At 41.7% G+C, this 24,886-nt stretch overlaps 1 protein-coding gene across 1 annotated transcript in view; it reads right to left on the bottom strand.

The window, feature by feature from the left end:
• Lama4 (laminin subunit alpha 4) overlaps positions 1 to 24,641 on the bottom strand; it is a 142,710-nt gene extending 118,069 nt beyond the window's left edge. The window contains exon 1 of the mRNA XM_021173805.2: positions 24,002 to 24,641. Within this exon, the coding sequence (XP_021029464.1) occupies positions 24,002 to 24,196 (195 nt within the window). The 5' untranslated portion in view covers positions 24,197 to 24,641. The remainder of the gene's footprint in view (positions 1 to 24,001) is intronic.
• Positions 24,642 to 24,886: the final 245 nt, after the last annotated feature.

Genomic DNA, 24,886 nt, shown 5'->3' with positions numbered 1-24,886 from the left:
ATGCACACACACAAAGAGAAGTATGGAAGCATGAAGGAGAATCGAAGAAATCAGTCTCATTAAGGGCCAAGAATGGGGGTGAGGTTAGGGCCCAATAAATATTGGCCTGTACATTGGCAATGTTTTATTTACTAAGCTAGGCAGAGAATCTACAAATTGTCATGGAAGTCTGAAAGAGATAAGAAAAGAAAGCAAAGCACATGACATCACTTAGCTTGTGCCCTGGATTTCCGTGTCTAGACCCCAGCATCATCCCTAGGAAGTCACTAATGTCCTAACAATGATTCAGATGCACACCTGGAAGTTCCCTTACTTCCTGCCTACTCCCTTTGTGGAATTTTATCATTATACATGGTTGAAGAATGAGCCGAAGGTTTCCTTCCTTACTTTGCTTTTCCTTTGTTTTGTTTTGTTTTATTTTGTTTTGTTTTTTCACCTTACAGCTGCCATGCCTCTCACAGGACATCCTTTCACAGGGAAAGCACATATTGTCTTTTAAGTTCTGCTGGACAGCTACTTAATAATTTAAATAGCCTTTCATTTTTGTGCTAAACTTATTTGCCATAAGCTACCAGTGAAAATCAGAGAGCTTTAAAATACCTGCTTATTTCAACTAGGCTTTCCTTTGTTTTAAAAAGAAAGACATTTATTTTTTATGTGTTTGAGTGTTTGCATGTATGTATGTACACCATGTACACCCAATTCCCCCAAAGGCCAGAAGACATTGTATCCTTTGGAACTGGAGCTACAGATGGCTGTGAGCCATCATTTAGGTGCTGGGAATCGAACGTGAGTCCTCTGCAAGAGCGGCAAGTGCTCTTAACCATTGAGACATCTTTCCAGTTCCTGTTTGGGCATTTCTAAAAGCAAAGTTAGTGATTCACAGAATCATTCACAATAGTCTCATTTTCTAACTGACAGATAAATTAACACTCAACAAACAAAGGCTCATTCACCAATTTTCTTTCCTACAAGGAGTATTGGGGTCCAATCTCAAAGCACTTTCTTCTCAGAGCCCTAGACAGCTAGTAATAGAACTCCAGCCAGCCTTGCCCTTTGATAAATACAATGTAAAAAGAGTGACCCATAGGCTAGACACACAAGCTCTCTCTAGCTGGCCTGGAGCTAAGGGGAAATCAGGAAAAGTCTTCGATGATTTAAGATAAAGAGAGCTGGATTGTAGGATTTAATATCATGTTCTTGCAGCAGATTCTTTTCCCCATTATTCCTTTACATAAAGGGGGAAGGGGGAATTTAAAGAGTTGATTGAGGCCTCGGATATAGGTCAGTTGGTAGAGTGCTTGCCCAACATGGACATAGCCATAGGTTCAATCTCATAGCTGCTTAGGATGCACACCTCTAACTCCAGCACCTTGGGGAGGGGATAGAGACTGGAAGATTAGCTTAAGGTCATCCTGGACCACATAGAGAGTGTGAGACCAGCCTGGAACACATGAGATCCTGTCACACAATAATAAAATGAAATAAACCACCCGACTAAAGTAGGTGATTATAGAAAAGATTTCTCTAAAAGAAAAGAAATGAAAAAGGAATTTTAGTAGAGAGGTATCTTTGACATGACCTATCAACCAGTTAGGAGTGGAGAAAGGAAATTCTTTTCAATTACATCTTTCTCCTGACCCAGTGCCCCCTTTCTTCACAGGTGGAACATGACCTTGTGGGTAAAAGCTGTAGCCTTCAAAGCAGAAGCTTCTCCTGGCAGAGTTGCTGTTCACAGTGCTGGGTTTCTCTGGGCTGGGAAAATGGGCTGCCTCTAGCTCTTGGCCCTAAGGGTGGGAGATCTTATCCGAGTCACTGGTTCCAAAATTCATGTTGTCCTTTTATTCCCCATTCTGATAACTTATTCATGCCTCTCCACTAATGAAGTGATGTTTGCTCCTGTTTTCTGGCTCCTTAGCCTTTCTTGGGTGTAAGTCATAAAAACACCCAAAGGACAGCAAACCTGTTATCTTCTCAGATATCCTGAATTCAACTTTCCATTGAATAGAAGTTAAGTTATCTCCTGGGAGAGCAGGACTCTTTTTAAAAGAAGGACATTCTCTTTAAGGATAGGCATTATAAACACCGATTTATTGACAACAGAATTTTAGATGCTTTCCTTAGGGGTCATGGGTAGGAAGTTGTGGGGATGAAAAGGTTTCTTGCAAGATGTATTTCTGGGATAAACTACCACGGGACTGAAAAATAGTTTAAAAATTGAATTCAATATATCTAAGGATTGGAATTACTCTATCTTAAGATGGCCCACACTTCATGTATTTATTATCTTCTTCCATAGCTTACAGAAATCTGAAAAAATGGTACACTTTCCCCTGTTTAGTTGGTAGAATTCAAATAGATAAGCACTTGTATTTAAAGCAAGAACCTGTCTCAACTAATCAGTTTTGCTTCTCAACATAACCACTGTGAACTGGAGGTTAAAGGGAATAACTTGAGGGAGTTTCATAGGCAACAAATTTTTCTTTCAAGTGCTTTGTCCTTTCCTCTTTATCCTCCTGGCAGCAGAACAGGTCCTCTGCCCTTCAGGAATATGCACATTTAGATGCTACTTCTTCAAAACTTACCTCCCCCAGTGGCAGGAAATAATGGAAACCTTTTCCTTGGCATCTTAACAAATGTCCACTTGTGTGTGCAATCTCAAGGGCCCATGTGGCTACCATTCGTGGTAGTATGTTCTCCTTTAGTGAACAAATACATTTCTCTCAGGAACATGCTTACATTTAGGATGCCTTTGGATTTTTGGCCTCAGGGGCACTGATTCAGTGTCCTGCAATTCTCTCCTTCCAGTGACCCCAGTTCTCCACAGTTATGTTCTTTTGAGACAACTGGAACAGCATAGTGGTCTAGATCACTGGGATTTCAGTTTCAGTTCTACCACTGGGAAACTTTGCCTATGCAATTTAATCTTCAGTTTCTGCTTCAATTTCAGAAAAATACTCATAGTATTTTCCCTTCCTCTTGTACCTGCCTGGAAGGGTTGTGTGTTATAACTGCAAGTGCTTCATGAACTATATCCCTCCATGTCTATATGGCACACAGCTCAGCAGTGATATTCAGAGATACAGGTATACTGCCATTCTACCTCACAACACAGACTTCCTCTAGAGCAGAAACTGGAGTTGTTTGATCTGTTACTGCAGTCTCTCAGTGCCCTCACAGAACAGGCACTTAATGAGTGTGACTGTCTTGACTATGCCTGTTTTTACAGAATCACTGAAGGCCAGAGCAGACTAGACCCTTACTTTGGTAAGGCTATTTACCTAGAACCAGGCAATATCATCTTTTGTGGTGTTGCACTTGGCCATACCGTAGCCTGATGAGGATGGTGAAGGAAAAGAAAATGATGGTGCCAGGGGTGGGGGTGCATACTTTTAGCCTTTAACCTTTAACCTCTGCCCTCAGGAGGCAGACAGATCTCTACAAGTTTGAGGCCAGCATGGTCTAGAGAGTTCTAGGTCAGCCAAAGCTACATAGTGAAACCCTGTCTCATTAAAAAAAAAAAAAAAAAAAAGTTAAAAATAAAACACAACAAAACAGAACAAAAACCCAAACATACATACACACAAAACAACAAAACAATAACAAAACCCCCCAAATGACAGGGGAAGAGAAAGTGGATGGAGGGACAGATAGAAGGAAACATGCTGTTCATCTCTCCCTCTCCAGGAGATACCTGTGAGGAAAATCAACTTTATCATGTCTATCAGACTTATACAGAGATGTCAGCATCATGAATTCCTTATTTTACAGCAGCATGTCACTAGCTCCCTCTCACCCCCCACCCCCCTGCCTCATGCATGCACTCCCATGACTTTAGACAGGGTCTCACTCTGTAATCCTGGATGGTTTGAAACTATGTAGACCTGGCTGGCCTTGAACTTGTGGATACCTTCTTGACTCTGCCTCTCTGAATACTACTCTCCAGGCATCTTTCTGAGCTAAGTGTGCTGGGTGGAGCAAACAGTATTAACATACTCACCTTCCCTCCGGGAGCTTATAGCTGACTCCGAAGAGGAAATGCTGCCTGTCAGTCCTCTGTAGTTATTTGGCCTGGCTTGCAGCAACTATTCTTAACTTAAATATAATCACTTATAGCTGGTTCTTTAATTTTAAACTGTTTTTATGTGTGCAGCTACAAATGGACTGTGAAGTAAACACTTCTGATTTCTCATTAGAGAATGAGTCTCTTGTGGGAAGCTGATTGCATGACCCCCCCAGCTGTGCATCTGACACCTCCCTTGTTCCATTTGAAAGATCTGACAATAGGCCCTGGGAAAGGATGCCCTGTGTGTAACAGACACCGGTATGCGTGCAGGTGTTTCCTCTCATGAACCAGAAGCAGATGGTCAGGCAGAATATATGGCAGCTTGACATATCTCTGGATGCATCCAACAGGAAAAATATGGTCCATAAATTATACTAATAAAATATCCTCATTGAAAATTGAGAGAGTCATAAAATGCATGCCTTTGTCCTTCAACACCAAGAAAGGGTGAGTCTCACAGAGATCTTGTGACTGCTTCCAAATTTAAGATTGTATGCTAAATTCTATTTTTGGTATATTTTATGAGCCATGTAATCATATGAAACATGTAACTACAAGATTCTATCTCACTTTCTTACTTGTAAAATGTTAGCAGTAGATTCATTTTAACATGTCTGCTGTGTGTCAAACTTTGAAGACGGCTCGGAAGATTGGAATGGACCTTCAGATCAGGGTCCAATGACTACAGAGTGGTGACAGACCGTTTTCAAGCAGTTCATAAGAGAATAAACATACCCAGTGCCAACTGCTCCGAGGAAGAAAGAGAAAGACACAACCACCCCCAAACATTACTTTTGTAATTTGTGGTGCTAATGAAAAACAAAACAAGAACTCTCTGAACATATGCTAAATATTTGCTTATAAAATGTGAACTATACCCTGAGCTGTTCACAAACCATTTCTATTAATTTTAGGATGTGGAGAGCATTAAGCATTTATATAATGCTTTCATCCTTTTCATGACATTTGAGGGCATTTCTTCTCTCTCTCTCTCTCTCTCTCTCTCTCTCTCTCTCACACACACACACACACACACACACTTTCTTTCTCATTTCTCTGGATATTTCATTTTGAGGTTTTAGTGAGATGACTTTCAGTGAAAATCTGTATTCCTTTCAAGTTCACACATGCAAGTAGCACATAGTCTGTGATGGTTGTTTGGGGGTAGTTACAGAATCATTTTATAAACTGTCATCTGTAGCTTTGAAATTCTTGCTCCCAAATAACCACCGCCATTTGGACAGCTTTTCTGTGGTAGGATGGATGTTTATAAGGGTGAAGGTAAAGTTCACAAAGTGAATTAAAAAGAAAGAGACTCAGAAGGCTATGGCAATACCCAAGGTGCTGCCAACCTCACCCATGTACTACCATTTCCATGGCAATAAAGTAATGCACAGTGCAGAGGGACATGGATAGAGCTGACTGCTTTGAAGGAATTCTGTTATCTGTTATTCGAGGGGAAAATCATGCTGATTTAAAAACAATACTTTAGTTACAGATGTTTCCAGACCCCTTCCCTGATCCAAGGAAACAAAATACCATTCAGTAACAAGCCCAGATTTAGAGATGGGGCTTGTTCCAATATAAACATTTCTTAGTTAGACCTTCTCTATGAAAGTGCATAGTCAATTTTTCCATATACAGTGGGAAAGAAAGCTTTTAGCTTAAAAGGCTTTCTCTCTCTCCTGTGGTATGGAAATCCTGGGATGGGGCAGTTCAGAGAAGCCACATCATGGTTCACTGTTGGTATTAGGCTGAGAGTTGGTGTCTCCCTTGGAATTATAAAGGAACGCACATGCAGCCCTTGGTCCAGTTAGGTGTCTGGTGTTTGCTATAGTCATTTATTCACTTGGTGTTTCTGTTTCATGTGCCACTGTTTACTTAAGGCTTTGCTGAGGGCTTGGCACAAAGCAGACATTCAACAAACAATGGAGGATGAGTAAACAAGGGAATTGAGCACCAGTTACCCTGAAGGCTCTTGCAGGGGCCATGTGGGGAGTCAGAAGATGACCCTCGAATCATCCCACCCTGTGCATGTTTACTAGGGGTATCTGAGCTTGCCGCTTGCTACAATACAGGAGCGTGGAGGGAATTATGTAACTATTGGGAGCTAGAGAGAAATCCTGCCACAATGAGGAAGAGGCAGAGATGGATTCTAACACAGAAGTGAGGGAGTCGGGACTAATTCTTTGGATGGAATGGTATTTGAATGGGATTTTTTAAAAGGAGAAAACGGAAGCTGAAGGGCTGGAAAATTATAGGAGAAATTCTTCCTTATTCCTATATGGGAGAGAGGTTTTAGGTTAAGTTTCTGTCTGTTGTTCACTATGCACAACTGGCATCTTTCATTTCTGGCACTCAATCTCAATAAAGGTACCATGTGGATTTGCTCCTTTTACTTGTCGGAATGTTCTGGAAAGGTTAAGTGGATGCCAGCAATTGTATGAACTCCTTAACAAATTTCTGGCTTACCATATCGCACATGGCTCTTTCTTCATACACTGTTGACAATAGTGGAGACTCCCTCTAATCCCTAGAATAAGTGTTAGGTGGATCTGGAAGCTTTGTTAATTTTTTGTGGCCACTAGGATCCCACGAGTCACTTTTATGTGGCTTGAGAGGAATTTCGAAAGGGACAATAAATTTCAAGTTATAACTTATAAATAGGGACAATGTCACTTAACTCTAAAGAGAGACTATTTTTATTTCTCCCCTCCTTCATTCTATCCAGCTGAGCTGAGGAAGAAATGGAGAAAACATTTGGTTTGTGGCTGAGTCCTGCAAGACTGAGCTAACTCATGGGAGCACATGAAGAAAGGTCGACCCAGATCTCCTTGGTTCTCAGTCCTCTGCTCTCTGTAGTCCAATCTCCAAGGATCTCACACAGGGCAGGTGACTGTTCTAATTTGAAGTTTTGACATAGTATTTAAATCTTTATTCTTTATTGAAATTTATAAACTTCTTTGATGGTTGAACCATGCTTGAAGGAAATCTCTGTTTATTTTTTACTTCAAGGAGAAGAAAAAAACCCCACATTTTCTCTATGAATACAATGTTATGTTGAAAGATTAAAACAATGCCCCAGTACAGGGGAATGCCAGGGCCAAGAAGTGGGAGTGGATGGGTAGGGGAACAGGGTTGGGGGAGGGTATAGGGAACTTTTGGGATAGCATTTGAAATGTATATAAAGAAAATATCTAATAATAATAAAAAAGAAAGATTAAAACAGAAAAGATTGTAAGCAAACAAAAGCTCAACTGGTTTAAGTAAGCCAACTTGATGATATAATAATGCCTTACCGTTAAGAAAAAAGAAAAAAAAGAAAAGAAAGGAAAGGAAAAGTAAAAGAATGTAATCTAATGCTTAATGTTCCAAAAAAAAAAAAAAAAAAAAACCAAAAAAACAAAACAAAAAAAAAACCGAATGGAAGATCAGGCAAAAAGAGCAGGAAGAAAAGGGTCATTTCCAGTGAAAATGTGATATTCTGTATGTCTAAGAAAACAGGCTCAGAAAAGAAATGTGTTCTGACTGCTGAAATAACAATAAATATTTGGGGGAGACTAGAAAAAGTCCAGCCCTTTAGTTAGAACCTAGAGATTTTAAGCACTTTAGAGAATGTATTAACCTTCCTTCATAAAGACCTTGACTCTGTCCTTACTGCATTTATACCACCTTATAAACATGCTACACTGAGGCACTTCTGCATATCAAAGACTCAGGATGAACCAGGCCTGGAAGTGTCTGCCATATTGAAAGTGAACCAGGTAGCTGTCACCAGGCTAGGGCTGTCCTATCCCTCTGATGGCATAGGGGCTGCCTTAATAGTCTGTAATGTTTTTTATCTGTCTTTAATTATGCTCAAGATATCTTTTTTTTTTTTTTTGAGACAAGGTTTCTCTTTGTAGCCCTGGTTGTCCTAGAACTCACTCTGTAGCCCAGGTTGGCCTCGAACTCAGAAATCTGCCTGCCTCTGCCTCCCAAGTGCTGGGATTAAAGGTGTGCGCCACCACGCCCGGCTCGTGATACCTCTTGATGTTCATAAGTCAAATCTGGATTGTATCACAAAATCCAACAATTTCTGCTGTGGATTGTCAAATTCCTTTTGGAGAAATGGATGTTTAATGTCCTTGCTGTCAGAGTATGAAGAAGACAGTTTCAAAACCAACAGTGGAAAAACTCTCCAAATAAAGGAAGAGATGGAGTGGTTGTTAAGAAGCAGGCTGGGTACCTCACTGTGGGGTGCAGGCATGAGCCGACCATCTTTGAGCTATTACACATTGGTTTTCTTCATTAAACTCTCACATTTCCATTATTTTGCAATATAATAGGGGAGTTTCTGAAATCATGCAGAGACCTGACAGGAGGCTCTGCAGGGGAAATCCCAGACGTGATGTGCTTTGGGAATGATGTGAAAATCTCTGCAGTTGTTTTGCAACAAAAGGATTATTGTTCATTTTTAAATACATCTATCTGTCTTTCTTCTTTTTAAGTGTGAGGATTTGTTCTTTTATTTTTATGTGACCATTAGAAAATGTTATCGAGAAATTCTGAAGTCTTATTGCACTTGAACGTTTAATTTGTAATTATAAGTGTGGAGAGTGAATTTTAGGGGGCTGACAGTTGTATGAAGCCATGGCTAAAATCTCTAAAATGAAAGAGAGTGGGTGGTTATTGTCAATATAAATTAAATTCAAAATTAAGGTAAATATAAAGACTCAAAGCTGAGAGAGCATCTAATGTGTACATGTGTGATCTGTGTATGTGTGAGTGTGCACATACGTGCACGCCTGTGCACGTATATGTATGGGTGAGAGGACATCATGTGTCTTACTCTGTCACTATTTACCCTAGTCCCTGAAATGGAGTCTCTCGCTGAACCTGGAACTACCTGGCAGCCAGTGAGCCCCAGTGATCCTCCTGCCTCATCCTTCACAGTGTTAGGGTTACATCTGTGATGCATGCAGCTATGCCTGGCTTTTAATGGGAGGACTAGATATTCATACCCAGGTCCTTGCACTTGTGTAGCAAGTGCTATTACCCACAAAGGCATCTCTTCAGGCTCCCAGACTTCAAATGTTTAAGTAACTAAATCAGTTCTATGCCGTAAATAGCTATGTAAGACTTAGCAAGAAGGTAATGAATTTGTTTTAATATGATACAACTCACTGGATGGTCCAACACAGTCATCTCCAGGCAATGCTTGTCCCCTGCCCTTGTTTGTTCCATGCTGAGTGATACAATAGGAGGTTGAGATAGAACTCAGCAGTAGAACACTTGCCTAGCAAGTACAAGGTTCTGGGCTTAATGCCTAGCATATCAAACAAACAAACCCTTGATATAGGATGGGAGCAGGCTACCTCTAAAGCAAGGAACTTGGCTGTGGTTCCCATTCCAAAGACTCTCTGGGGGACCTTGGAAAACTGACTCAAACTCTGGCACCAATATCTTCCTCTTCAACGATAGAGGAACAATGGTTCCCCACTGTCTGGAATGCTGTGAAACTTCCTGCTACTTCGGAAGGGTTACCTGGTAGATAGCATCATGTTTCAAAAATAGATTAGCAACAAGTGGCCTGGCTTGTAAGACAGTTATGAAGATTAAAGCTGGAAATATATTGGAAAACACATTATAAACAATGAAGCTTTGTAAGTATTGTCACTTCTCAATGGAGTTATTTGTTCGAAATTCCTTTGCTTGGAAGTTGTGAATAATATTTTTTCAATGTCAATAACTTTAAAAAAATTCTTCTCTCATATAATACATCCTGACCAGTTTCCCCTCTTTCCACTCCTCCCAACCCCCTCTCCCCATATCCACTCATTCATTTTTTTCTTCAGAAAAGAGCAGGCCTCCCAAGGCTATCAATGGAACACTGAATAACAAATTATAACAAGACTAGGCACAAACCCTCACATCAGGGCTGGGAGAGGCAACCCCGTAGGAGGAAAAGGGTCCTAAGGTCTGGAGGAAGAGTCACAGACATCCCCACTCCCATGGTTAGGAGTTCCACAAAACAATGTTAATAACTTTCAAAAAGCTGAACTCTGCAAGAGACACAGGAATTTGCTAGACAATTCATTATTCTTAGGTGTTCTGAATATAAGTCATAAAGCAACATTTAAAAGGCTCTGCAATGAACCTTGGGGGCACTGTGTAAAGTAAGTGACAAACAACATAGAATTTTAGATGCTCTTCTCTCCTCCTCCTCCTCTTCCTCCTCCTCTGCTCTTGGACAACACATGAAGTGTCATATTCTTTTAGAGGCAGCAAGACTGAGACCTTTTTAGTGCTGTGTAGAGTTAACAAACCACCTGCTTTACATTAAAAGTGTGTTTATATTTTAAGATAAAATGCTGACTCTCGTGATAGAATAATAGCTTAGAAAATGAAAACCTTAACAAAACATCTGGGTATTGCTAGGAAGACCAAGAGATAATGACTCCGAATCTGCCTGTCACCACCCACCCTCTTCCCAAAATTCCTTTGTTGTTTTTCTCAGCGATCCCACCCAGGTAATGACTGAGACAAAAGAGGAATTTCCTAGGAAAGGGCCAAAAATATCATCAGACAAGAAGAGGAAGCATAAAAATGTCTCTCTTGAGGGCACCAATTGTTAAGACTTAAGCTCAGAGGTGCTCAGAACATCCGCAATTCTGCAAAGCCAACCGCTAGTACTGACTGGAGGCAGGTGTATGTCCTGCTGGGATTTGCCAGGAAGATGGATTTCAGTGACACTTTGGGAGCTGTTGTGGTTTATAATGTCAACTTCCTAGGCCTCTGTATAGTAGTTTTCAAACACACTAGAACAGAGAAGCCCCATTAAAACAAACAGTAAAGCTCTGTGAGGAATTCATGTACAATGCTACAGAACCAGGGGTATTCCCGTGATGACTCAACTTACAGCTATTGATTTAGTGAGACTAATGTTAAAAGGTCCCCATATACAATCCACCCCCATGATTAAATACATTTTTGTAAAGATCAGCAGTACTGTTGCCTTCTCCCTCATCCTTGCTCTACAAACATGGGACAAGCCGTCCTGGTAAAACCTTGCCAGTGACCCTAGTCTCTGATTTCTCCTTTCTAGACGATGTCTGCTATGCAAACGTAGAATGTTTTATTCTTTCCTAGACAGTCATCAATGCAACAGCACATGTTACCGAGATTCTGGGCTGTCTGTTACTCTTCTCAATCCATCCCTGTCCCAGATTAAGGTTTACAGAACACAGCCTTCATTGCATTTCTCTTTGTTCTATAATGAAACCTTCAATGACTCCCTGTTGTCTAGTTTAACCAACTGAGACTATTACTCTCCCTCTTATCCACTCACCTGGTCATGAGCATCTTTCCCCACAAACCTTAAAGTTCCAAATTGAAAGCCACATAGCTTATGCAATTATGGATTATCTCATTAAATATTGCTGACTATTTTGTTTAGCTGATACTGTGGGTTGAATCAAACCTCTCAAAATTTAGCCACTTAGATGCTCTAGTTCACAGTTTGACTGTATTAGAAGCTGAGGCCCATGGGAAGATAATAAAGCTTAATTGCGGTCACATGGGCAGGGCCTTCATGTGACGTGACTGGTGTGTTCTTCTAAAGACACCAGAGATGCACAGAAGGAAGGTTTCAGGAAATGTGTGAGTGTAGCCTTCTACCAGCCAGAAAAGGGCCTACCCCTACAACCCTGACAGCTCTTTGGCTTCAGCCTCCAAAACACTGGAAAAAGTATATTTCTGTTGTTTAAGTCACCTCATCGGGGGTATCTTGTTATGTCAATCTTAGCTGATGAACACATTGGGTGAAATAATGGAAAACGTGAGGTTAGAGAGGAAAGAGAGGGGGTAAAGGTCCCTGGAATTGAAAAGTCTAAAGATCACCAGCACAAAGATGTCCCTGTCTAGGTCACAAGGGATGGATGGATGTCCCTGATGACTTCTGCCCCAGCTACTGTACTAGTCCCAGAGGGACTACCTGAATCTGTTCAGACCTAACTAGGCATGCTTTGGGTAAATTTCTACATTAGGCTGTTGCTCCTTATACCCTTCTCTCAGACAATGTGTATTCTACAGCACTTGGCTCTTTCTAGGAAAGGAGCTAGGTTGGTTTGTTGTTGTTGTTGTTTTTCATTATGAGTTGAATCCTTTTTGTTGTGACTGCCTTTCTGGAAATGTGAGTAAGCAGGTGGTGTCTAAGACTTCAGCTCAGTTTCCCAGCTGACTGATGTGTCGATCATTTCCCCAGAGGCAGCTCAGGTTGTTTCCTCATTCTCTTGTCATAGTTTTGAATCATGGGTCCACTCTGGAATGCTCTGAATGCTCAGCAAAGCTGGGGACATGAGTCTGTTCACATTCAGAAATTACTTCAGCAATTATTCCTCTCATTTCCAAGAGAGGAACATCCTGTTCCATTATTACCGATCAAGACAGTTTGTTTTGTAACTGTATAACTTTACAAAGGTAAAAGTGTGACCATCCTACTGATTTAAATGCTCTTTACAAACTGATGATCACTGTCATTCCAGGTGATAATGGGGACCTTTCTTAGCTGAGTTTAAAGTTTGGAGACAGCTACTAGATGATATTATAATGAGAATATTAAGAGCTTGGAAGCAGAACACTTAGCTATGACCTAGCTAGGTCTAATATGAATGCCTTCCTCAGAGGTGTTAAGGGGAATAAAGCAAGGAGACAAACAAAGTGCTCAGGACAGTAACAGGACCCAGAGTACTAATCAAGTCTTCAGCAATGAAAGCTACAAAGACCATAGAACTCAGCTAATGAGCGACCACACAGGATGGGACACAAGTGTCCCTTACATAATAACATGCTGCCTCAGGTCTGAAGCAAGGTCAAGGAGACCTGGAGCCTGTAGGGAGAATGAGGATGCCTGTTTGATACAGGAGACATGTGGGAACTCAAATGGTGCTTGCTTCCTTGGAGTTCTCGGACATGCTAGAAACCTCAGCAAGGAATTAATTGCCTGGACAGTTTTCACTTTAGGCAATTAGTTTTTATGCATCTGGTGACATTGTCTTCCTAGCTCAGGACACTCTTTATTCCATAGAAACTTGTCTGAGTTGGGATGATGTCCTTGCTATGAAGAAAAAGCATCACAGCTGCACTATTTCTCAAAGAATCAAAGTGACAGTCTATATTCCAGCAGATTTCCCAAGTAAATTCTTCTCTGGCTGCCTCTTCCCGTCATTCCCTCAGGGACACACTTTTTAGCTATCCCATCTCTGTATAGTCATGGATACTGGAAAGATGAAGATGGGAGCAGAAAATCCCCCCACATCATTTTGTACCTTTATCTAAAGCCAGTTCCAAATGCCCATAGGTGAGGCTATGTTTCCAGGAGGTGGCAACATCTTCTGGCTCCTCAAAGCAGCCATCTTCACTGTTTTTCTACTTTAGAGTTATGTTTTCTTGAGCAAGGCTCTACTATCTGATCATTGATATTCACCCAGCGATGATTGGGTTTTAATATCTCTGCTCTCTTCCTCCTAATTATATATATATATATATATATATATATATATATATATATATATTAAAGTTTCCCCTTTCTAGATCTATAGGCCCCCACCTCTCTCTGTCTATAAATATTCAAATATGGCTATATTTTAGAGGTTAGTATTTCCTGTATTTCAATGTATTAATGAGGACATTGGCTGGATGAGAAGGTGGACTCTCGTTCTGATGGTCTGCTTTGCTAGCCTGTGCTCAGGTGGCATGGATACTGCCCCTCTGCACCATGCTCAAGGAGCAATCAGTCTTTTAGACCCTGCTGTCATACAGCCAGCAATCATCAGCCATTTACCAAAACAAACTTCTTCACATAAGTCTGACTTCCAGAAAGTTCCGAGAACACATTTGTTTCCAAATGTGACCTGCTGAATCTAGAGCAAGCTTTAATTTTTTTTCTAGTAGTGGACAACTCTTCGGTGCATGGTATATATAGTGAGGTGGTTTTGTTTGATATTTATAATGCATCAAGCTGTTGCTTGTTTACCCTACTGTTTCCACTGAGGGAACTGGCACTTAGGTATGGATGTGTGCTCTCTTTTTGTGGCATCATATTTCATTTCATCCTAAGGGGTCTGAGTAGAGGAGGTGGGGACATCTAGAAACCCTAGCATAGGATTTATCGAACACAGGAGGGCATACATGGACTTGTATGCATGGGGGCATCTTCAGCTCATGGGGGCATCTGAGACACTTCCTTCGTATGTCATTATGGAAGGCTCGTGTCTGTGCTTGGCCCATGCCCTTACTTGTAGCTATCCCCCAGCCTCACTCACAAAAGGTGATGTGAAGCTGGGAAAAGTACTCCATTAAAATGTTTCTTGTTCCTTCTTCCAGGCGAAGGCCCTTTGTTTTCCATACTCTCTGGATTTTTAAGATCTTGGGGTTTTAAGGGATAACAGCTATGATTTTGTTCCTTACGCCTGATAGAGTGGTGTACATCTGTTAAGATATGCCATTAGAAGGAGCATCATCAACTACAATTATGCCATCTTCTTCTTCCTCTGTCCTTTTTCTGAATAAAGAAACTTGGGTCACAGGAGATAAAGCCACTTGTTCATGTTCCTTAATCTTCCAAGAGTGGTGTGTTTATTAGTGATGGAGTGAAGAACCATCATGGTTAGTCTATACTGGTAGTTCAAGTTTACCTAGCACCCCAAGCCTCTCTGAGGGGGGATTCAGGGCAAGGGCAAAAAGAAGCAATAAAGATGAAAGTGAATAATAGTACAGCGAAGTAAATAAATTCCTCCATATAATGTCAGAGTATGGCCATGAGCTCTTGTTTTAATGCTGAAGGTGACTAAGTCCACCCAAGCAACTGGGGTGAAGCCAAGGCAGGGCCAGAAGACACAGTTCCTTGAGCTGTCTCAAGTGAGTGTCCCCGATTCCCTCTGCCCAGCTTAACTCTTCTGTGAGAGGAATGGGTCTCTAAAATTCCTTTCTAGTATCAAGCATTTGTTGCTGTCTTTGGCTTTACAGTTCAGGGCACAGTAGGTTTTGAATTCAAGGATAACTTCCCACTGGGTTTCAGACAGGTTTCAACCTTAAGCAGGTCTCTTTTATGCTGACTTCTGTGCTGCAATAAAGGCTCCAGAGTTTGTCTCTTTATGAGTGAAAATTGGAGTGTCTGTTAGCATTGATTGTGGTGGACAACAAGACCCAGGGGAGACAATAGACTAAAGAAATTATTTATGCACTACAGCGAAACATTCACATTCAAGCAATGAGACTCCATCAGTCTTCAAATATCAGGTATATAGCATCTCATCTGTAGCCTGGGGATTGACAGAAAACAACCTGTGGCTACTAAGATTTGTGGCAGATCAGCAGGAAGAGAGGTGGCATTAGGGTGTACTCGGTGGCCAAAGTATGTCACTCTTCTCAAGGGTCAGCACACACATCATGAAGCTTAAAAAGAATCATAGAGTAACTTGCTACAGGATAGGCTTGTCACATTTTAAGATTGAGATGTGTGATGTATGTGTGTATATGTGCACGTGCATGTGCGAGGGTGGGGACAATAGAGAGTAGGGGTGGGGTAGGGGACTTGAGAGATGGCTCAGGGGTTAAGAACAGTAGCTGCCTTTCTAGAGGACCCAGGTTCGATTCCTAGCACCCACATGACAGCTCACAACTGTCTGTGACTCCAGTTCCAGAAGATCTAATGCTCTCTTCTGCTCCATAGGATCCTTCCTGCAGGCACGTGGAACACACAAGCTCTCACATACACAGACACATACACTTCAGGAAGTAAGTAAGTAGTTTTTTTTTTTTTTTATTGTTGTTGTTGTTGTTTTTTAAAAAGAAACCAGCTAAAAAACAGTAACAACAACAAAAAGACAGAGATGTGGGATTTGTGCTGTGGTATCACATACTAAGGAAAAATTTTTTTTCTCTCTCTTTTGAGCACCATTGCAGCCATTTTGATATTTTTATTTGAAGATTCTAGGCAGTTCTCCAGTTCTGGTAACTAAGGTTGTAAGGATTGCTCACTGTGTCTCTTGCTTCTAGCTCCTATGATATTCAGTCTTTCGGGCTAACCTTGGTGTTTAGAGAATACTTCAGTCCTGTTCTCTGCACTGTGGTGTACTCAGTACAGACCACACTGCTCCATGTGGCTATCATATCCTCAAGGCAAGCTCTGCGGAACACATTTTAGATGCCCAGAGTCTCCGGTATTCTTCAAGGCAATGAATGATATTACTCCATAATTTCACCATAAATATAATCACACAAAGTCTGTACCGAGGAGATCTTCTAGCTGTAGGCTACAGCAAAGGTTTCCATTGTAGGCTACAGGAAATTTGTACTAACGTGTGTTCTAGGTTGCTCACACCTAGCAGTTTTCGGGGATTTATCACACTAGCTACTGCTCTTCTTTCACACACACATACACACACACACCACACACACACACATACACACACACCACACGCACACACACACACACACACACACCACACGCACACACACACACACACCACACACACACACACACACACACACGAGATCTCTAACTTTCATGAAATACAAGCTTTAAACAACCTTGGAAGTAAGAAGAGGGGCCTTTGGATATTATGATTATTTTTAAGCACATCCACTTTTCTCTTGTTATTAAAAAGGAAGCAGCTTCCGATGCGTTTTTCTTTATGCAGAGTATTTGGGTTTGAATATGGAAAATTTCCCACTACCATTTGGTCTCCGGAATGTTGCTCCCCCAAAGTTTCTCATGACAAAAAGGCAGAGATCCTCAGAGGCAGGCTGCCTGCAGCTGAATTTCATTAGGACTTTGATGGGAAACTCAAGTTGGAATTACAAACATCTGTGGTTAAACTTCCCTTTAGTAAGCCGTTTCCCAGAATTTAACTTTACCACACCAGGAGCAAAAGAGAAAACACAGTTGAAAGTAGCAGGCTGCTCTTGTGAAACCCAGGAGAGTATTTAAATATCCGTCTGTGGTCATTATCTCTTAATGAACTCACAGGTCTCCTATGCTAGAAAATTAATAATTATTTAGAAATACTAATTTTGGCACTCAAAGCATGTGCCAAAAATTGGATGTGTGTTTTCTAACTCAAATGTCTCAAAGTTATATCTGGCCGCCATCATATTTTTGTGATTGTTATAAGCAAGCAGGCTTTCCCTGGCCTCATGCACATCACAAACAACAAGTCAGATTTGAACATCTGTGGATTTGTCCTTTCGTTTTTCCCACGACTTAATTTCTTTCCCTCAATCTCATACTTTTTTGCTTGGCTTTGTTGTTGCTGCTATTTGGCCTTTCTAGAGATTCAGAAAAACACATCATTTTTCTCAGCTACTCAGATACCGTATTTCCTGTAAAAACCATTTGAAAACTATTAGGGAATGATTATAAGAGACACTCTAGTCGCTCTACTCTTGGGTTGCACAACTAGGAACTATGCAGACAAAATGAAATTTACAAAATTATTAAAGATTTAGGTGACAAAGTTTGTCAATACCCTAAGCAAGCCGTGCCTGTGCTTCACTGAAGTCACAGGGAAGAAAGGAGCTGAGAGGGGAGGGGAGGCTGAGGGGAGGGGAGGTTGGGGGGAGGAGAGGCTGAGAGGAGGGGAGGCTGAAGGGAGGGAAGCCTGAAGGAAGGGGAGGCTGAGGGATGGGGAGTCTGAGGGGAGGGGGCCTGAGGGATGGGGAGGTTGAGGGGAGGGGAGGCTGGGGCGCACTCTCTAATAAAGCCTGCAGACAGACATACACATCTACATGCAATAGCACATCAGTCTTGTAAGCCAAAATGTTTTTTTTTTAATTTTATAATAAAAAATACAGTCCCTAAAATGAGCTAATCTGTTCAAAGTCACCCTGCTGAAAGTTTGGGCACTTATTCACACATCTGTCTGGTCACATGCCCACAGTCTGACTCTGATGAAAGGTGAATTTCAAATATGGTAGGGATAGCAAGTAAATTGCCCTTAGACTAAACTTGTCCTTTGGATATACTTGCTTAAGAGAAATTTTAATATTGTCATCAATTTCAGTTAAGAATCCAGATTCTGTCTTATTTATTTATTTATTTAGTTATTATTTTTTAATTTTTTTATTTTTTATTTTTTTGAGACAGGGTTTCTGTGTAGTCCTGGCTGTCCCTAAACCCACTCTGTAGACGAGGTTTGCCTCAAACTCTGAGATTTGCCTGCCTCTGCCTTCTAGGTACTGGGATTAAAAGTAAACACCACCACACCTTGCCTGTCTTCTTTCAAAAAACAGACAAACAAGTTCCAGAAGAGCTAGCAAGACAGAGCTCCACTCTGGAGCACAGTCTCCTGTCGTTTATAGCTAGTCATCCCCAAGTTACTCTTCCTCCTTCCCTGGCTCCCCTTAGATAATTTTTTTTGCATGGCTTCTGCAATAATCTGAGTTTTAAGAATTCCTTTGGGTCACAGGATCCAGCAATTCTACTTCTGGATATGTACTCAAAAGAACTGAAAACAGGGACTCAAAGCCAGGTACTTATACATCATGCTTATAACAATATTGTTCCAATACCCAAAAGGAAGAAACCACATCTGTTTGTATGAGTGTTTAACAAATAAATGTTCTGTACATATACATCCATGTGTGTGTATATATATATATATACATATATACATATATATATGTATATATGTATATATATACATATATACATATATATGTATATATGTATATATATATATGTGTGTGTGTACATTATATATAATATTATATATATATGTAATTATATATTATATATGAATGGGAATCTTAACAGCAGCAATTCTGACACACCTACAGTGTAAATGAACTTTGAAGACTCCTACATATTGTCTTCTGACCACCATTCAATCACCAAGGCACATACATGCCACCCCAACCCCCAGAATAAAAGATAAGGAAGAAAAAATTTACTCAGCAATGCAAGGAAGGGGTGTTGCCCAAGTCTTCAGTTGTCTTAACAGTTTATGCAGCTTATAGACTCTGCCAGTAGCACTGAATGGCGCTTTGCATGACATCTTATACTTCTTCACTTAAAAAAGAAAGGCTCCCAAAATTTTAATAAAAATGGTCCCTATGGATGGTTCCATATACTTTCTAGATATTCCTGCACAGTCAAGTTGCCTTTACAGGTAAACACCTCCCCAAGGGAGTCACTTCATACCTGGCGGTTCAGACAGCTGCCTTTCTACCTATTTCCAAGTTTGTGAATTGAGATGATAACTGTAGAGTTCTACTGACTTATCATGGAGGTGTCAGGAAGTGTCTTAGGTAGTGTTAATTATGCCACTGCTACAACATCCCAGTCTTTCTAAAGTAAGCTGTATAAAATCTTTGCTGTTGGCAAGTAGAATGTCATGTCTTCCTGGTCTACCTCATTTTCTCCATGGTACTTAGCTCATAGCCATACTTAAAGAGCATCAGTCTGTTCTGCTTTGGACAGTGCTTGGTGTATTATTTTCTGTCAGATTGCTTACTACTTGAATGTGATGGTAAAACTCTATTCTTTATTTTCTTTTAATCCCTCTTGGTACCTGTACATTTTTTCTGTCCACGGTAAGTCTCTAATGTGCTTGTTGTGTGAATGAAAGTGTAGGTTCCAAAGGCCTAATCTAGCACTGGCACTGCAGTCCAGGATGGCTGCCCGGGGTTGGTGGCTGGAAGACTTACTGTCTGCATAGTCTTTTTCAAGGCAAGGGCTGAGATAAGGAAAGGAAAGCAGATAGTGAAAGAGATAGAGACTTTCCGTAAACATTCTGCAACCCTTCAATGGCAGGGAGCCTAACAATGTGTTCAGGCATGGGACCACACGTCAACACTGAGAAGAATAGAGGGAAAGTCCCTCAGAGTTAGTCTTCTGTAGTGCTTCTTTAAGCAAGTCAGTTCGTCCAGAGTGGGATGGCCATGGGCTTATGAAGCAATGGCATTTTTGGAGGGAAGTTAGCCTGGTAATATTAACAGTAAACCCCACTCAGGTTAGGCCATGAAGTCTTTCATTCTCCTCTCAGGGAAGTTCCTCACCTTTATGATCAATTTCTCTTATTCTCATTTATCAAAACCAGTAATAAGGATAAAGCTCAGCTCTACCCACTCCTGCTTGGCTCTCCCAGCATTCCTCCTTTGCCCCACATTTCTCAATGCCTTTGCCTGGCCTCCATCTAACTTCCACTGCTAGCCCAGTGTTCTCAACCTTGGTGGACTCCTGCCCAATGTCTCAGTAAACAAAAATCTCTTTCCTCAAGGATACTTTGATACTGATTCCCTGGTGTCACTCTCTCTCCATTCCTTCCTTCCTTCTGGTTCCCTGTACTTCTGTGTTAGTCACGAAAACTTTAGCTGGATTCAGATCATTTCAACAAAATCTATACATGAAGATTGCCCTGCCTGTGTTTTATTATTTTTAGAAATTGTAACAGCCCTATTGTGAAGCAGAGAAAGCTCTGAGCCAATATATTACCCAAAACATAAACATACTCACACATACACATACTCACATACACTCTCATAACACATACACACTTTTGCACACACACACACACACTCACTCACATGCACATACTCATACATGCACTCAGTCATATACACACTCACACACACTCTCACACATGCATACTCACACACTCTTTCACACTGTCATATACTCATACACACTCACATATTCTCACACACTTAGACACTCATACATGTACTCTCCCCCCACACTCATACACACACACACACACACACACAACTTAAACTTAGTTATTACTTGCTACGGTGCACTTGACAAAGTGAGTAGCCTCTCTTTCTTTAAAGTCTTGTCAGGATACTGAAGGTTCCTTCTGAAACTCCTAGTCTCCCTCTTGCCTGCCCTTGCCTACTAAAAATCGCTGCTGTCACCATGGGCTTGGCAGGAGTGGACTCAGTAAATTGCTTGTCAAGAAGCAGGAGGTAGGAAAATCATCAAGTAAGATGTAGAGTTCTCTTTGGGCGTGTCTCTTTCACATTCTTTCCATCCTATGGGAAAGTCTTTTTCCAAAGGTGGGCCCTTCCTTCTTGGCCTGCCAGCCTTGTCTCTCCTTTCATTGTGTTAAATTTTCATTCACATTTGCTCCCAGCTCACACTGAGCACTACTGTGGGTCAGAGACCCTGCCTCCTTAGGACAAGCATCCAGTGACAGGGGAACTGGGGGAAAAGCATTAGGGGATTTCTGCCAAGCTCCTCCCACTGACCCATGCTTGCCTTAGGTTTTTTTTTTTTTTTTTTTCCTTCTTTTGGAGAGTTGGTTGAAGAGTGACCATTCATATAAATCCAACTCAAATAAAGTGGAAATATTTTTAGAGCACCCTCCCACCCACATTTTGAACCCTTCCTATGAATAATGTGACCGTATTCTGTTTTATGTAAATACGGTTTCCTGACCCAACCCAGTCAAGTAGTTGTGCCATGTTATTAAGTCTCTGGAATGTATTTGATTTAAGATCTGCTTACTGGCTATAAAGAGCATGGGAAACCTGCTGGCAGGGCACTGGGATCATCCTGGGACCACAGGCAAGCTGGGCGTTATGTGAAACTACCCTTGGGAAGCGTAATTGCGGTGTTCCACCCCGGCTGCTGGGACCCTCCCTGTGATGCTGGGTATCTTCTCTCTCTTCCCTAAATTCCTCAACTAGCACACCTAGTAAACGCTGACAGTATTGCACAGTTAACATACTATGGGACAGTCTTTCTGATTGGAAGAATATAGACAAACATAGATCCAATATTAACAAACATTAAGTAAGATAGAAATAGCACCAAATATGGATTTTTAAAAAATAATGTTACCCATTTATGGTAATAACTCAGCATGTTCAATCACTTCTACCTATGTCAGACACTGCAATACCTTCGCCACGGCAACAACATAAAGTTTAAAATAGCTATCAATGATTTCCCTAAGCCTCGAGGATTTAGTTTTGTTTCTTTCATCAGCAAGTTGGTTAAAGTCAAGATGCTTGCGCTTTAAGCATGTTTAGCACGTCTGCCCTCTAAAATGCTTTGCTAACGTTGCCCTGGACATATGCTTGTATGAGAAATTGCTCATAGACTCAATATTAACTTTAAGGTCCTCTAACATTCAAATAATTATTATGAGTTGCAAATACAGAAAAAAATCACTATGCATGATATGATCATCTCTTTAGCTTTAACATATTCAAATACAGAATGCCTAGATAAGTTGAATTAAGATGAATACTGGAAAAAAAACCCAGCATACAGTTGGGACACGATAAAAAATTATTTATTTTTTATCTGCAATTCAAGTTTAATTGAATTATACTCAATATCAATTCTGTCCTTATGGCAAGCATTTCATTCAGGGACTTTCCCTGCTGGAAGCAACAGGTGTGGAGATAATGTTGCCTGGGTTTGTTCCAAGCATGCAGAGAGGCAATTCCTCTCCATTGATGGATGGAGTTTGGCTGCTCTGACCTGTCCCCAGTGACTGGGTGTGATCAGAAGCCCCTTTCAAAATAGAGCCTTAGGTAGACCCTATGCACTGAAACGAGAGACTGGTACACCCTGGTTCTACCCACCTGCCTCCCTTTTGAGGAAGCACCACTAGGACTTTTACTTCAGGATCATCTTGCATTTTATTTTTAATCAACAATAACAGCTGTAGTTATATTACCAGAAGGTAGAATTAGGAGCAACAGTTGAGACTTCAGTGACTTTTAGCACGATTATCAGCTTGCATCACAACTTTACCTGTATGATTGCTATAGACATGGGTATATTAGTGTGTGCATGTGTGTGTGGTGTGTGTATGTGTGTGCTGTGTGGTATGTGGAGTGGTGTGTATGTATGTGGTGTGTATGTGGTGTGAGTGTGGTATGTGTGTGTGGTGTGTATGTATATTTGTGTATTATATGTTTGCTGTGTGTATGTGTGTTCTATGGTATGTGGTGTGTATGTGTGGTATGTGGAGTGGTGTGTATGTGTGTATGTTGTGTGAGTGTGGTGTGTGTGGTGTGTATGTATATTTGTGTGTGTTATATGTTTGCTGTGTGTATGTGTGTTGTGTGTTGTATGGTATGTGGTGTGAGTGTGGTGTGTGTGTATGTGTGTGTGTGTGTGGTGTACATGTGTGGTGTTAGGTCAGTTGATCTTTCCTTTCCCATGAACTTAGGTGACTTCATTTTCCTCCTTCTTCGCATCCCCCACAGCCTGGACATGCTACTGTAATCCAGGCACAGAGGCTCTTAAATCACTTACTGTGGACTCAGCCTTCTCCTCCAATGTCTTCAGTTCAGCCATTTCTCAACTGAAAAGTCTCTTGATATATAAAAACAGTAGCTCACTGAATAAACAGTAGATCAGTAGCATATCCTGATCAGCTTTACTTTGAGAGTGGAGCTTGACTTAATCTTGCTTCTGGATTAGAATGGTCTGCTTTTGTTTAAGGTATCTGCCCTGAAATTTTCTAACAGCTTCCTTCACAGACAACCCCCACCCCCAGCATCCCCGCCTTGCAGAAGACCTTTTGTTTAGTTTGAGACAGGATAGGTCTTTTTAGTGATATTGCTCTCATTGTTCAAACAGCAAAGAGGAGCAGGGAGACAGAGAGGGGCACTTACAGTAAGTGCCAAGGTTTGACAAAATGACTATTGGAACACACCAAAAGACCACCACTGCACACTGCATACATTTCTCATGTAGTCTAACAGACCCATGCAGACATGAAGGGTACTCTCACTGGAAGCCTCAACTTTCAACTGACATCCAAGTCAAACTTTCAAAACAGAACCCTTTATTTCAACTGAGGAGACCTAGTCCAGATGAAAGCCTAGGTTATCAAAAAGATGGGGAGAGAGAAAGAGGATTGTGGCCCAGCCCATAGACACGGTAGACACAGGTGTGGAGCGGGTTGGCAAAGGCAGGGGGTACTGTACCTCAGCAGCCGGCAGCAGGCTTCCCAGTGTCACGCCTGAGTCGCTAGTCTCCGATGGGTCTTGCCTGCCGACCACTGCGCTCCCCTCGAAGTCAAAAGGAAACGCATTGCCGTCCCCTGACGCTGCATTGGAGCAGACAGCACCCCAGAGGAGCCACAGGGCCAGGACTGAGCACCAAGCTGTGCTCCAAGCCATCTCTCTGCAGATATTCAACAGGGTCCTTCCTGGAGTGAAGGACCTGGGGGTCTTGATGGGTACCCCCTAAGAGATGCAGTGATGCCTGATGTTTTGTCTTCTCTGGACCTGCAGTATTTAGATCCAGGAGCCCAAGTTGCAACTTTGTTGTACTAAAGAAGAGGGAGTGAGAGTCAGCGTGGTTTCTTCTCTCTCTCCTGCTTGTCTTTCGCTTCCATCCACCTCTCTCACTTTGTCTCCGGTCTCCCGCCGCTCCTGAGACTTGGGTTCTGGGACCTACAGATGGATGGAGCGAACATCAAAAAGGCAGGGGAACGGGACTGGCATGAGCCGGGCGAGCGCTCCTGGCCACCTCCTCTCCCTGGCGGCTGGGACTGAGGTCGGCGCGCGGCTCTGGCTTCCTTCCCACACTCATTCTCACCACTCCCTTTCCACCTTCCCCTTCCAGGCCCTCCCACTTCAAGTTGGCTTTCAGACCCCGAGGTCAGGCCTTTCCTAGACGCTGCCTCCCCCTCCCCCTCGCAGTTTGGAGTCTCTCCAAGGACTCAAAATGAATATTCAGCGTTCCTGATTGCTTCCCCACATCCCTTATTTACGCAGCCAAGGCGCCGGATGTCTGATCTATATTTATATAGATTTGTATGTGGCCCCCACTAGTGTACAGGAAAGTGGGTGGAAAAAGGATTCCAG

Source organism: Mus caroli, chromosome 10 (genome assembly GCF_900094665.2).
Source record: "Mus caroli chromosome 10, CAROLI_EIJ_v1.1, whole genome shotgun sequence".
Taxonomy (NCBI): domain Eukaryota; kingdom Metazoa; phylum Chordata; class Mammalia; order Rodentia; family Muridae; genus Mus; species Mus caroli.
The sequence above is the reverse complement of the archived record's forward strand: the minus strand, read 5'-3'. Positions and strand labels throughout refer to the sequence as shown.